This window comes from Galeopterus variegatus, unplaced genomic scaffold (assembly GCF_000696425.1).
Source record: "Galeopterus variegatus unplaced genomic scaffold, G_variegatus-3.0.2 Scaffold1448, whole genome shotgun sequence".
In the NCBI taxonomy this organism is placed as follows: Eukaryota; Metazoa; Chordata; class Mammalia; order Dermoptera; family Cynocephalidae; genus Galeopterus; species Galeopterus variegatus.
This window is the reverse complement of record NW_007727559.1, coordinates 295,530-309,222: the sequence shown is the minus strand read 5'-3', so window position 1 is coordinate 309,222 and position 13,693 is coordinate 295,530. Positions and strand designations below refer to the sequence as shown.

General features: G+C 36.0%; 1 protein-coding gene across 17 annotated transcripts in view; it reads right to left on the bottom strand.

Moving 5' to 3' along the window:
* Positions 1 to 13,693, bottom strand: part of LOC103593947 (lysine-specific demethylase 6A-like) — a 141,675-nt gene that overhangs the window by 81,411 nt on the left and 46,571 nt on the right. For 16 of the 17 annotated variants that reach the window (XM_008577089.1, XM_008577084.1, XM_008577072.1 and 13 more), the window contains exons 5-7: positions 11,943 to 12,001; positions 9,274 to 9,394; positions 1,265 to 1,319 (exon numbers count right to left, since the gene is read on the bottom strand). In XM_008577089.1, the coding sequence (XP_008575311.1) occupies positions 1,265 to 1,319; positions 9,274 to 9,394; positions 11,943 to 12,001 (235 nt within the window). The remainder of the gene's footprint in view (positions 1 to 1,264; positions 1,320 to 9,273; positions 9,395 to 11,942; positions 12,002 to 13,693) is intronic. The other variant, XM_008577085.1, reaches the window with a different exon arrangement.

Below are 13,693 nucleotides of genomic sequence, written 5' to 3'. Positions count from 1 at the left end.
CTATGAACTTCTGGCTATGAAGGTAAAATAAGAATTTTTTTTCACAGAAAAAGAAAATATCAGAAGTTAATACCCCCAAAAATAAAAAATTTAAAAGTCCTATATATAGTAATACCTCTCTGACTACAGAGGTTGAGAGCTCTTCCTCCTCACTCTCCTTTCCCACCACAGTACTGCTTACCACATCAAGTCTAGTTAATAGAGTTCTTACCTAGAATTATTGGAGGAAACTGGATTAAAGATTAAAAAAAGAAAAAATATAATGAAAAATCTATGCCCCATTTTCCCCATACTTCTACCAATCTAATAAAGATAATAAGGAAGGAAAAATCAATAGTAAGTAGCAGCCTAAAACCAGGTTTACTGACCAGTGACTCTGGATTTAGTCAGTGGTCAGATGTCTCTGGCTTCACCATCCCATAAGATACAGTAACACCTTTTGTTAGGTAAAAAATTTCCATTCCTCACTCTTAAGTATACTTTAAAAGAGGAGCAACAAGGAAAATATTCAATATGGCAATTTTCACTGATGCAGTGAAAGTGACAAATACGAACTCAAAAGGTCCCAACATAATACTTTATCCTAAAATATTAGTGTTAGAACACCAGAATAAACATTATCATCCCAAAGGACAATCATAAAACATAAAGTTTCATATCACGTAATTCCTTTCAATAATATTAATTGCAATCATCTATCTTAAGTAGCTACAAAAGCAACATATAAATATATGTTTTTTTAAACTATACATTTGTAATTTATTCATAAAATAAAAATATCTTTTCATTCCATTTTTTTTCATCTTTGCTTTGAAAGCTTCTCATTTTTCCAACATCACAAGTACTTAGAAGAGTTTCAAACAATATTCAAGGACTATGAATATGTAAATCATGAACAGACATAATTTTTCTATTTAAAAAGATACACACTAGAAAGGAATAACAACTAATAATGTTTGGTGTAAAGTGGGTAATTACTATGTCAGTGCTGTGTGAGATACCAGACATTTCTAGTTACCAAATAATTAAACTGATAAGTTTTTTTGTTTTTTGTTTTTTTAATATACTCAAATAGACTGAACTGCACAATATATTAATGTCTCTGAATCAGGCACATGCCATCCCATTCTTTTTCTCAATAACCGACAAAACCAAGATACTATACACATAAAAATGTATTCATAGTCATAAATTGCTTTGTCCTATCCTCTTGATCAAAAGACAAATACACACACAGACAAATATTGTATTTAAAAATACTTACTCTCAGCACTGGACAGAGTACAAGGATTACAGTCAATCAAAGCTAACTGAAAATGCTGCAAGAAGAAAGCAAAAAATTAATGCACTAAATTTAGAATTGCATAAAATGAATTTTTCCTCAGCCATTTAACGTCTATCATAAAAAAAAAGAAACTGCTACTCAGCTAAAACATGCTACCGAACCACATAAAATTACTACATTCAAAATTAATTGCTGAAAACTGAATGTTATCAAATTATTTTCATGAGACTTTTAAAAATGGAGGATGCAGAAAAGAATTAACTTTATCAACTACATGAATGTTTTTGTTATATAAAAAAAAAACTGGGCCGACCCCGTGGCACTGGGGAGAGTGCAGCGCTGTGAGCGTAGCGAGGACGCCCCCACCGCGGGTTCAGATCCTATATAGGAATGGCCAGTGCGCTCATTGGCTGAGCACGGTGTGGGCGACACCACACCAAGGGTTGCGATCCCCTTACCGGTCGCGCAAAAGACAAAAAAGGTTTTTGATGGTTAGAATAAAATGATACAAAAGGAAACTATTCCATTGTTATGTAGAGCTTTTTAAAATTTATTATAGTAACTGGTTATAAACTAAATAGAAATGTATCAGACTAAAAACTCTAAAAAAAAAAAAAAAAAAAAAAAAAAAAAAAACACCTGAATCTCTCAGTCTTCAAGTAAACAAAACAGTTGCTCCTCGACTTACAATGGAGTAACATCTCAATAAACCCATCCTAAGTTGAAAATATCTTAAGTCAAAAATGCACTTATACTCTGATAAGCCCATTGTTACGTTGAGCGCACGCATGCGCGCACATACACACGAATGCAGACATTTTAGAAAGACTAAGAGAAGCAGCATTTCTTCTTCTTGTTCTCGATTTTCTCTAAAATTTCACATTTTAGTTAAAAAATATCTCAAAGTCTGACCTGTAGCCATCTATTATAAAGGAATACAGATACACATTTTCCTCTCAGTTCAAGCCTTGAATAATACAGCTTTTCTATCCATTTGAAATATTTTTCTTTTCAGAAATAGGTGCCGATAAATAACTTGAGATAGTCATTTAAGACGTGTGCTTTCGATAGAAACAAGCTGCTGACCAAGACCATTATTGATGTAAGAACTTAAAATCACCTGTAAACAACTTCCCCCTCCAGACCAGTATCTTCATACCGAAGAAAAACTATCTTACAAAGCAACAATATTTTATGACTTTTTGATGGAAGTAAACATCTTGGTAGAGAGTAGATGGATATGTTATTATTTTCAGCAAATGTGGTTAGTGGAAAGAACGACTGACTAATTGTGTTAGGATTAGCATGAAGAAGTGGTAACGGAGTACATCCATCCACTTTATCCTTGGGGGATGTTTCAAGACCCCTAGTGGAAGCCGAAAACAACAGATGCTACCAAACCTGATGGAGGTTAATTGAAAAGTGTTTCTATTCTTCTCTTCCACCCTCAAATTTAATGCCTTCTCCATCTTAACTAAGCACTTATCACACAGCACTCTGGCTATAACTTCTGCATTTTGAGGTGCAACAGCAAAACTAGCATGTGTTTTTTTTTTCGTCCTCACAATTTTACCAATAGGAGACTCATTCTTACCACAGTATACAATTTTTTTTCCTTATTAAGTCATTTCTGCCTAAATGAAACACATAACGCTTCTCTTTGGCATATGTGAATTGCCAGCATCACTATTCTTGCAGTTTGGTGCCATTATTAAGTACCATAAGGGTCACTTGAACACAGCATTGCAAACTATGACAGTAATCAAATTCATCCAAGACAGCAACTAAATGATTCATAGCCAGACAAGTAGCTAATACAGAGTAAACAAAGGGATGATTCTCATCTGGGTCAGACAGATGGTGGCAGTACAGATTTTATCACACTACTTAAAATGGCACACAAATTACAATTTATAAATTATTTATGGAATTTTCTATATAATATTTTCAGACCATGGTTGACCTCATGTAACTGATACTTTGGAAAGTGGATAAAGGAAGGACTACTGTAGTTATGTAAGATGTTAACATTGAGGGAAACTATTTGATGGGTGTACCAGATCTGTTTCAGTTTGTTTTTGTTGTTCTTTTTTACAACAGCATGTAGATTTACCATATTCTCAAAATAAAAATTTAAAGCAAAAGGGGGGGCAGGTACCTCATTTACTAAGGAAAAACCACCATTTGAACACTGAGGACCCTGTTTTAATTTTCCCTTGGTGTGCAGTGGCAAATGTGAATGCTTAATATGATACCAGAGCAACACAAAAAGGCCTATCTTTAAATCTATGAAATGTTAAAAGTAAACCCTACTTAATTATTTTTTTCTACACAAAAAAGGGCAACACAACAGCCACAATTCAGACTGTACTACAATTTAAAGTCTAATCTACCTTGAAACCATAATTATTAAACAGATGTGAGAAAACAGACCTTTGCTGCTGTGGACTGAATTGTGTCCCCCAAAGCCCACATATTAGAAACTGAATCCCCACTATGGCAATGTTAAGAGGATGGGAAATCCTACTATGGTAATTGAACAGTGGGGCCTTGAAGAGGTGATTAGCTTGTGAGGGACATGCCCTTGAATGGATTAATAAATTTAAAGTTTAATGGTGGTCACAGGTGAAGTTCTTAGGGCATCTAAATGCATATATGGGCACCAAAAGTAAAGTTATGAAGTGGAATTCAATATGATTGAGAATATGCTTATTTACGCTTATTTACGTCCTTCAATAAAACACATTTTTAAATTCTTATTTATGATAAAAGGAAAAAGTTGTTCATCAAGTATACCTTGAACTTGGTAATGCCATACAAACAAAGCCCTAAAATATTGTCATTTTACAGATAACTGAGTGCCTAAGGCCATGGACTACAGATATAACAATAAACATGATCCTTTCACCAATAAGCTCTAGCTAGAGACAAGCAGAAAAACAAATTGTGCTCATGCAATAGATTCATTTCAACTGTGGCAAGTATTTCAAATGAAAGAAAAGGGTGCAAAGTCGGCTGTGTCATAGAGATCTAACCTAGGTAAAGGTGCCTCCTTGAGGAAGTGTTATTAAAACAGGATCTAAATGATTAGGTTGTAGTTATCACAGGAGAGTTAAAAGAAATTCATTCTGAACTGCCATGCTCCTTAAATGATTCCTGACTTACACCACAGCCAATTTTATACAAAATTTTATCCTAGAGATCAGAAACAAAGTTTGATATTAACTAGTAAAGGTCTAATACCACCAAAGAACAACTATAAAACCAAGAAGGACCAGAAGCCCCTTGGGCTCCAAAGTCAGGGACAGGATAGGGCAGAGGGCCTGAGCCAGGCCCCCCCAAACATATGCAACAAGCCCAGTGACCACCACCGAGCCACCACAGTAAGTGCCCTAGGCTCCTCAGCTGGGAAATGAGAGGCCAACAGTCTCTGCCACACCCCCCCTGACATCCATAACCAGCCCAGCAATGACCACCAAGCCACAGCAGGAAGCACCCAAGGCTCCTAAGCCAGGGCAGTGGGGGGCTGAGGGCTTCAACCACACCCCCCTGACATTTGTACTCAGCCCAGGAATGACCGAGCCACTGTTTGGAGTCTCCTGGTCTCCCCTGCAGAAATGATGGGGTGGCATGGACCTTGATCACACCTCCTTCCTCCTTTTCCCACCCCATTTCTTGCCCCCTTACTCTTTCCCCCTCCCCCCAACTGCTCTTTAACAACATATTAGAATAGGGCATGGAGCTGAGGGAAGCCAAACCCAGCTGTAACTAGGCAAGCTGCCACCACTGCCCTGGGGCCCCATTGGGGTCCCGAGGCATGGAGTGGGGGAGACCAAACTAGCCATAATTTGACAAGTGGCCAACACCATTCCAAGGCCCTGCCAGGAATGGTGTTTCAAAAACAAACTGAAACAGATCTGGTACACCCAGATCTATGGGATTTCCCATCCTCTTAACATTGCCATAGAGCTGCATGGAGCTGGGGAAGGCCGAACCCAGCCACACCCAGGTAAAGAACACACCAAAAACACCATTTCCACACGGGTAGCCCACCATAGCCACCACAATTGCCTTGGCTGCCACAAAGGCAACTAGTCTCTATAGCAGCAGTCACAGCCACTGTGCAGATGGCACACCAGACTTTCAACTGCATTGACACAAGGAGAGACACCAGCAGAGACCATAAAAAAAGAAGAGATCTTCTATGTCCACAAAGCACATTCCAGAGCAATCGAAGAAGCATCTGATTGATGGTAATAGGAGAGGACTGTCTCAGTAGTGCCGATCACGTAGATCAACAAACCAACAGAAGAACAGTTAATCCCTCAGATGGAGAGAACAAATCTATAGTTATTAGAGGGGGGAGGGGAAGGGGAAAATGAACAACAGGCATAAAGAATAAGTATGATTTGTAATAATAAATATGCTAATAAAAAATATTTTTAAAAAAAGAAAAGACTGACCAAGTGTTGGCAAGGCTGTGGAGGAAAAAAAATACTATACATATGCTTTATCTTTCTTGGAACTCAAGGAAGAAAATGAGACAGAGAAGATCTGACTTGTAATGGACTTAAGAGTTGACACTATTGTCCACTCCAAAATATCTGTTCTATGCCTCTCTTAGGGAAATAACATTGAGTAATACCATCCTCTCTGAGAGGAAATTTCTGAAGAATGAGCACATAGCCTATTTCTGGCAAATAAGAGGCAAGACAGTTTCTTGGAGGCTTTTTACAAAGTTATTCGTCATTCTTGAAAACAGCAACAGGAAGTTGTGCTCTTTTCCATCCTCAAATCAACATGAGAATGATAATCATACATCTTTTGAGCACTTACTTTATGCCCATATTATACTAAGCATCTACGCTATTACTCTATAATGTATCTACAAGAGACATGAAAAAAAAAAACAAGTCACTTTGATTACACCTGGTAATTGTCTTATATCAAAGATGGAAACAGCCAACAGAGTACAAAAGAATATATGGATCCTTGATGAGGTATCTGAACAACTGAATTAATAATCTTGAAGACTGGACTTTGTATATAAGTAACCACAATTTCTATCATATGTGAACCAACTTGATTCCGAATTTGTTAAGACTGAAGCCCAACGTGTCCATACCAATACACATCTAGGAAACATACTGGTGTAGCAGAAAGGTCATCAGAAGTTCCACATCTGGATGGTGGAGTTAAATTACACCAGACCGATTTAGGAAACTGGAGACCTCCCAAAGGGAGACACTCATTCTGATTCCCACCTTTATTCATTTTGAATGATAAATACTTAAGCAACACATAGAAATATCTCCTCCTTAATTAAAGCGATTGATGTCTAAAACAGTTGCAACAATAGACAAGGAATATTTCTATTAGCAAATATCAGGATGAAATAAAAATCAAACGACATATTCATACTACACAAAAGACTAATGACAAAAACTCCCCAAAACTTCCTATACAAATAAAATAAACATCAGAAAGCTGTCAAGCGTTTTAATTAAGAAATGGCACAGAAGAAAGCTTCACGCATGTACCTAAGACATTTTTCCTAAAATCAATATCACCTGAAGTACTGTTACCCTTTATCTATACCTAAGCAAACTAAAGTGCATGCAGGAATGTTTCTGTTACACATAAGTAAACAGAAACACTTTCAAGGCACCTATGAACATTATCGAACACTCCTCCGCATATTAAAAAAGATCTTAAATTTGCCACCTCATTAAAATGGGAGCTTTGCATCCATAGAATTCTTTAAAATACACTGAATTAATATTCAGATAAATCTTTCTCTAGAGGTTTTTATACATACATTCTGTATTTATAGGGGGAAAAAATGTCTGCTCTTATTTTTTTCCCTTGTACGTATTTCCAGAGAACACAATCATAAAATACTGCTGTGGTCTAACAAATATATTATTAGAATATTATCATGTATTTGTTTTTCACTGTAAGACATGTTAGACAGAGCCTTTGATAGGCTATTACATACACTGAAAGTCCAAGAGGAAAAACTACAAGGTGGCATAACTGTACTTATCTTCCATAACAAATCCACTGATATTCCATAGAATACAAATTGATAAATACTACTGTTCATGTGAGGAAAGTGGAAATTCTGTCCCACTCTCCACACCAATTGCACTTAATCTCCTCAGCTGCACTTTTCACTGATATCTGAGTGATCTAAATTCTTCAAAATCTATTTGCAATGATTTAGTGTTTTTGATTGACTATCTATGTGCCACCACTATCAATCTCTTTAAAAACTCATAAAAGGCAGAGGTAGTTTGTGTGACTTTATACTTTAATATCTATAACAATTAGGGACTGTATAAATAAAGCATGCAGTAATGGATTAAAACTCAGGAACCTTGGTCAGATCCTGCACATGAAAGGTCAGACATTTGACTGGTTCTTGGGAGATAGCTGTAATATCCTGCAAAAGAGTGCCTGTTTAAGTGGGGCCCTGGGTCAGTTACAACAACATGATTTATGGTGGGGGCCTGAGGCCACATAATATCAGACTTCACTCTGTAAGGGCTGGAGATTAAGTAACTAAGGAGAGCTAGGCAGTGAGTGCTTGGTGACTCTATGAACAAACCACAATAAAAATCTTGGAAAGTAAGCACAATGAGCTCCACTGGTGGGCAATATTTCATTCCTGCTGTCACACATTGTTGCAGGGAGCATCAAGTGCTGCTCACACATGTGCAACTGGACACAACACGGTGAATCTTGCACCTGCTCTCTCCTGGACTCTCCCCCATGTGCCTTTATCCTTTGATAATTTTAATCTGTATTCTCTCAGTGTAATAAACTGTAACCACAAGTATAACTGTTATCTGAGATCTTTGAGTCCTTCTAACAAATCATTAAGCTTAAGGGTGGTCTGGGGAATCCCCAATGACAGTTCTTAAAAAGCATTTATTTAGCAATTTCATGTTAGTGAGAACAAAGTAAATCCCACTGTTAAATCACACATGTATCCTCCACCTTTAATATGAAGAAAATCTACAAAAGATTTGAAAATAGTAAACATTCTTTATAGTCGTAAATTCATAAAACTTTATGCTTTTCTCCAGAAGCTTTAATTCCTTCAAAAAGCAATGCTGTTATCTTACTGGGAAGCTTTATTTCCATTCAAAGCTTTGGAAAACATAAAATGATGGCACAAACCAAGAAATCACAAATTTTTTTTTCTTTTTTTCCCTTTTTGTCTTTTTTCGTGACCGGTAACAGGATCACAACCCTCAGTGTCGCGCCCGCACCGCGACCGGCAACGGGATCGCAACCCTCGGTGTCGCGCCTGCACCACGCTCAACCAGTGAGCAGACCAGTCTCTATATGGGATCTGAACCCTTGGCGGGAGCGCTGCCACACTCCCAAGCGCCACACTCTACTGAGTGTGCCACCGGGCCGGCCCCCACAAATATTTTTGAAAAATCTAATTTCCATTAGAATTAAGGTATTTAAACAATAATGTACTATTTTCCCTAATGTTTTTTTATACTCACCAACCGGCAGTCCAAAAGCCTTACAAAGAATATTCTATTATACAATTTTGCTATGACACATATTCTATTAGAAGTGGACAGATTTCTGAAACCCATACAAAACAATAGTGAATGATTAGGTCAATAGTATAGCATCACTAACTGTTCTCTTCTCTATGGTGGCAGTCACTTCCAGGAAAGTAACACTTACAAAAACGTTCACTTCCCTTCTTATCTCAAATGTTTTCAAAATTAAAAATAAAAAAATCTTACTTCACTGAAAAGTTACCTTGTAAATCTTAGTATCTATTTTGCACACTGGAACCCAACCCCTACCTTTCTTACCTTTTAGTTCATATCCCAAATTTTCCAAAATTTTTATAGCGCTAATATAAATCTCAACACTTCTGAATAACATGTAACAGTGTGTGCACACACACACATGCATACACAATACTGTATCTCAGAAAAACCCTCGCCACATACCTTTAAACTAGATTCATAATCTGTGTTCACTTTAAACATAAGTCCAAGTCGTAAATGAATTTCCTTGGCTCGACAAAAGCTAGGGTCAACATAAAGCACATCTTGAAATGCTTTAATTGCCCTGAAAAAAAAAACAGACATAAGAAGTTGTAATTTTTAAATACATATATGTATTTTGCTTTGTAGTATAAATACCCAATTTTAGTCGAAATACCAATTTTATTAAAATGACATAAATGAATTATAAAACAGATTAGAAAGGGGAAGGGAAGTTCAGAATAAATTTTTCTCAATTTTGTCAATAATTCTACAATTTTAAATGTTCAATAAAAATTGTAAAGTAAATAACTCATTCAAATTTCTCCTTAAACATTTCAGAAAGAGAAGCAGTAGAAAAGTTTTTGAAAAGGTGAGAAGGTAAGGGTGTTAACCCTGGTTCTATTCTGCTCCACACAAATCTACTTTTATAAGCTTTATTCTGCCTTTCACATTTTTGTTTATAATCCACCTGGAGATTATTAGAAATAGGTGTGATACAGAAAGGAGTCATTTTTTTTCCCCCTCCAAATCGGTTTCCTATATTTCCATTCTTACTCTTACAGCAATATAGTGACACCTGTGTCATCAATCATGTTTCCATGAGACTGCTTAAGGGTTCTCCAATGTGATTCAATCTTCAATGATCTACCATTCTACCTTTGTCCTAATACTATACTGCCTTAAATTTTATCTTTTTAAAGATGTTAATTACCAATGGAGAAAATCGAAAGGAGAATCACCTTTTACTAAATGTATTTTGAATATTTTTTATTATTAGAAATGTAAATTATTACTTTCTCAAAAACAAACATTACCAGAGAGACAAAAAGAGAAAAAGTCTATTCTGATTCTAAATTATTCTCCAAACTCCTTAAAGGTGAAAGTTTAGAATCTTAAATGTTTCCAAAACAAATGTCAACTTACTACACAGTACAAAAAGATGTAGATACCAGACACACCACTGAATGAGACAAAGCAATACTGCACATCTTTAGTAAATTATTTTGATAGTTCATTTCTTACTTCTAAAAGTATGTGATTACATATTTTACTGCAAAATTAAGCATTTAAAATATAAGGTTTCCGGGAAACATATAAGCATAATTTAAAGATAACATATGGAAAGATACACTCATCTTTTACAACTTTTGCCATCTAAGCACAGTTACATGGTAAAGAAATTAATATTTTGAATCTATGCTAGCTTTATGTCTCTATTGATCTTATATTCTTATCTTCAATCCTAAGAGATCATGAGTTATCATAACTATGTGAAAATTGACCAACACGAGGTACAACTGACTATTCATAACTTTAGTCTTCTTTCTCTCTGGTCTTATATTGGATTTCACCTAAATTAGTTCTGGCTAGCTAAAATGATATTATCTATATGCCCAGTGGAATAATCACAAATACTGATTAAAAACAACCATCTTTCCATCATTACACAGGGCAAAGTACAACCAATTATTCCATTTAGTACTTATAGTCTTACTTCTACATTTTATCTCCCTAAAATCTTTATTAGTCCTACCACTGATGTCTGCAACCTTCTGTGCTCTTCCCAACTATAAATGATCAGAAAGGTCTTATGATTCCAATGCCACTGATGGTCATGTACAAAACATGATATTTTTTTCTTTCAGTAGGAATCATGCTTTAAATTATTAGACAGGGGACCTGAACAATGGGCCATTTGCACCACTATGTACACGGTTAAATAACACAGACTGAAAATTACATCCTATTTTCTACACTAACAAAATTAAGGGATTAAACTAAGTGATCTCTCTAAAACCTTTTCTAGTTCTAAAGGTTCAGAATTGTGAATTCTCCAAATAGAATCTCTAAGAAGCTTACAGAGACCTCAAACTACTGCCAACTTATTCTTGGTTTTAAATATGATTCATTACACAAGAAGGTAGGTGACTTAAGTTTAAGATATCTTAAGGCAATGAGTAATTCTTAAGGCGGAGAATTGTTATGAGAATCTATTATCAACAGGTTATCTAACAAACAATTCAGCACTTCCAGACTTGTAATTAAATGGCCCAAAGGCAGAGGAGAAAAAATAAATAGTAGGAAAAGGTATCCAAGTTAAAGTTAAATATTCACCTTTGAGAAACCCTATCAAATAGCTGTCAATAAATATTTTAGAACTCGGAAATAAATACTCAGGGTAACCCACAAAACATGGTTGCAAATCTTGACCATGTACTTACTAATTCATCTTCCTTTGGACTCTCAGACAACTTGAAGGGGGAAAAAAACAAAAGCAGGGCCAAAAAAGTTTCCTATAATTTAGAGTTTACTACTTCTCTTATATTACTATCACAATTAATCCTCAAAGCTGAAGAATGTATTATTATTATTCCTATTAGTAGAAAACTGAAAGTTTATAATCAGGTTAATAATTTCAGACAATTTGTAAAAAGTTGAGAGTTTATAATTAGATTACTAGTTACAGGCCATTAGTGAAAAGTTAAGAGCCTAAAATCAAGTTACTAGTTACTGGCCAGTATAACTGTATTAACAGGTGTGTTGCACAGTGGGAAAGGAGTTAAACATGATTAGAAGCACAGAAAGGTAAAAATTATACTACTGGAAACACCTGGTATAAACCAACTTACCAATGAAATGCATTGTAGTAGAAGTAAACCAAACCAAGACCATATAAAAAGGCAGCATTCTGTAGGGTTGTTTTTTTGTTTGTTTGTTTAAAGAAAAAAAGAAAAAAGAAAAGAAAGAACTTTTAGTAAAAGTTTTTATACGTATTGCACACATTAATAAGAAATAAAGTACACAAGATGTTTTAAGTTCTGAAAATTCTATCATATATTACAAAATTAAAAGAAACAATGGGTCAAACAGGTAACACAGAAGCCAAGCAACTTGGAGAAATATTTTGATTTATTTTTAATCAAGCCCTGCCTGAAATCAAAAATCTGCCAGAAGAACCCTCTGGAGAAAATCTGAAAGAAATACTCAAGGATAAGAAAATCTGAGCATTATGCTCCTCTATCCTCTCCCTACTTTCTCTCTGTTTCTCTCATAAAATTGGCATCAATTTTATGTCCAATGTTACAAGAAAAGCAGTTAGAATTAAAAAGAAATACAAAGGTTGACCCCTAATGTTAGCATTAAAAACACATTTTTAGTCCCCCCAGAAGTTACCTAGCCAGTATAATTTTAGGTTTTAAAACATCCTTAATTCTTTTTACAGTATAAAACAGGGAGATGTCCACATACAGGATTGCTGTAGTAATCATTATAATTTTACATTATCTTAACAACCACTGAGTATAAGTTGAAATTCTCACATCAGAAACATGACTTAGTCATCCTTGACAGTTTCCATTCTCTGCCTCCTTCAGTTCCTCATGGTGGTCAATCAATATATTTGCCTTATTAAGTACATCTCCTGATGACCACCTGCCTATGGGAAAGCTAGATATGACCTACAAGACTGGCCCCACTCACCCCCACACCCCACATGGGCTATGCAGATATGCACAGCGACTTCCTCTCAGTCACAGCATGACTTTCTGGAACTTCTGACTCTTTGTTCTAAACCCAACAATTAGTTCTACCCACAGGAAACCTGCTTGGATAATGCCCTGGAACCCAATAATGGCTTTGGCCTTCAGGTCCCTCTCTCATTCTCACTCCCCATCCACTTGAATTCATGTGTTCTCATGGCTCCCCACTTCCCACTGACCTACAAATCATGCTTCCTTCTTCTCTCTGAGGTCTGTAAGTAATAACATTATTTCTGTTATTTCATGTGTTTTGTTGTGCTGCCTCCTGTGTCACCTGACCCACACACTCAAACCTAACTTTTCTCCCATTTAGGTATTTCCTAGAGAGAAAATGGCTATGTTGGTAGGAATTAACTGGACACAGTTTAGACAGGAGTCAAAAGGGCATCTGCCAATATAAGCAAGTTTCCTGTGACAGGAACATCTGGTCATGAGTCAAATGCTTAGGCATTGGCCATCTGCCAGGATAAAGAAGTATCCTGTGAAAAGCACAAATACCCACAATAAACTCCCCTAAAACCCCATCATGGCAGGACTGGAATTCATAGCCACTCTCCAGAGAGAGAGACCTCAAGACCAAATACCACAATTCCAAACAGTAGCAAGCCATTCATTTTGTGCATTAATAGCACACTTTTTATTTAGTTCCTACCACGATGTATACTGAGTGTGCATAAAAGGGGTCTTCAAAAAGTTCATGGAGAAATTCACATTATCTTCTAATTCCATTTTTCCATTACTCTACCTGACTTTAAACTATACTACAAAGCTATAATAACCAAAACAGCATGGTACTGGTATAAAAACAGAGACTCTGATCAATGGAATAGAATAGAGCACCC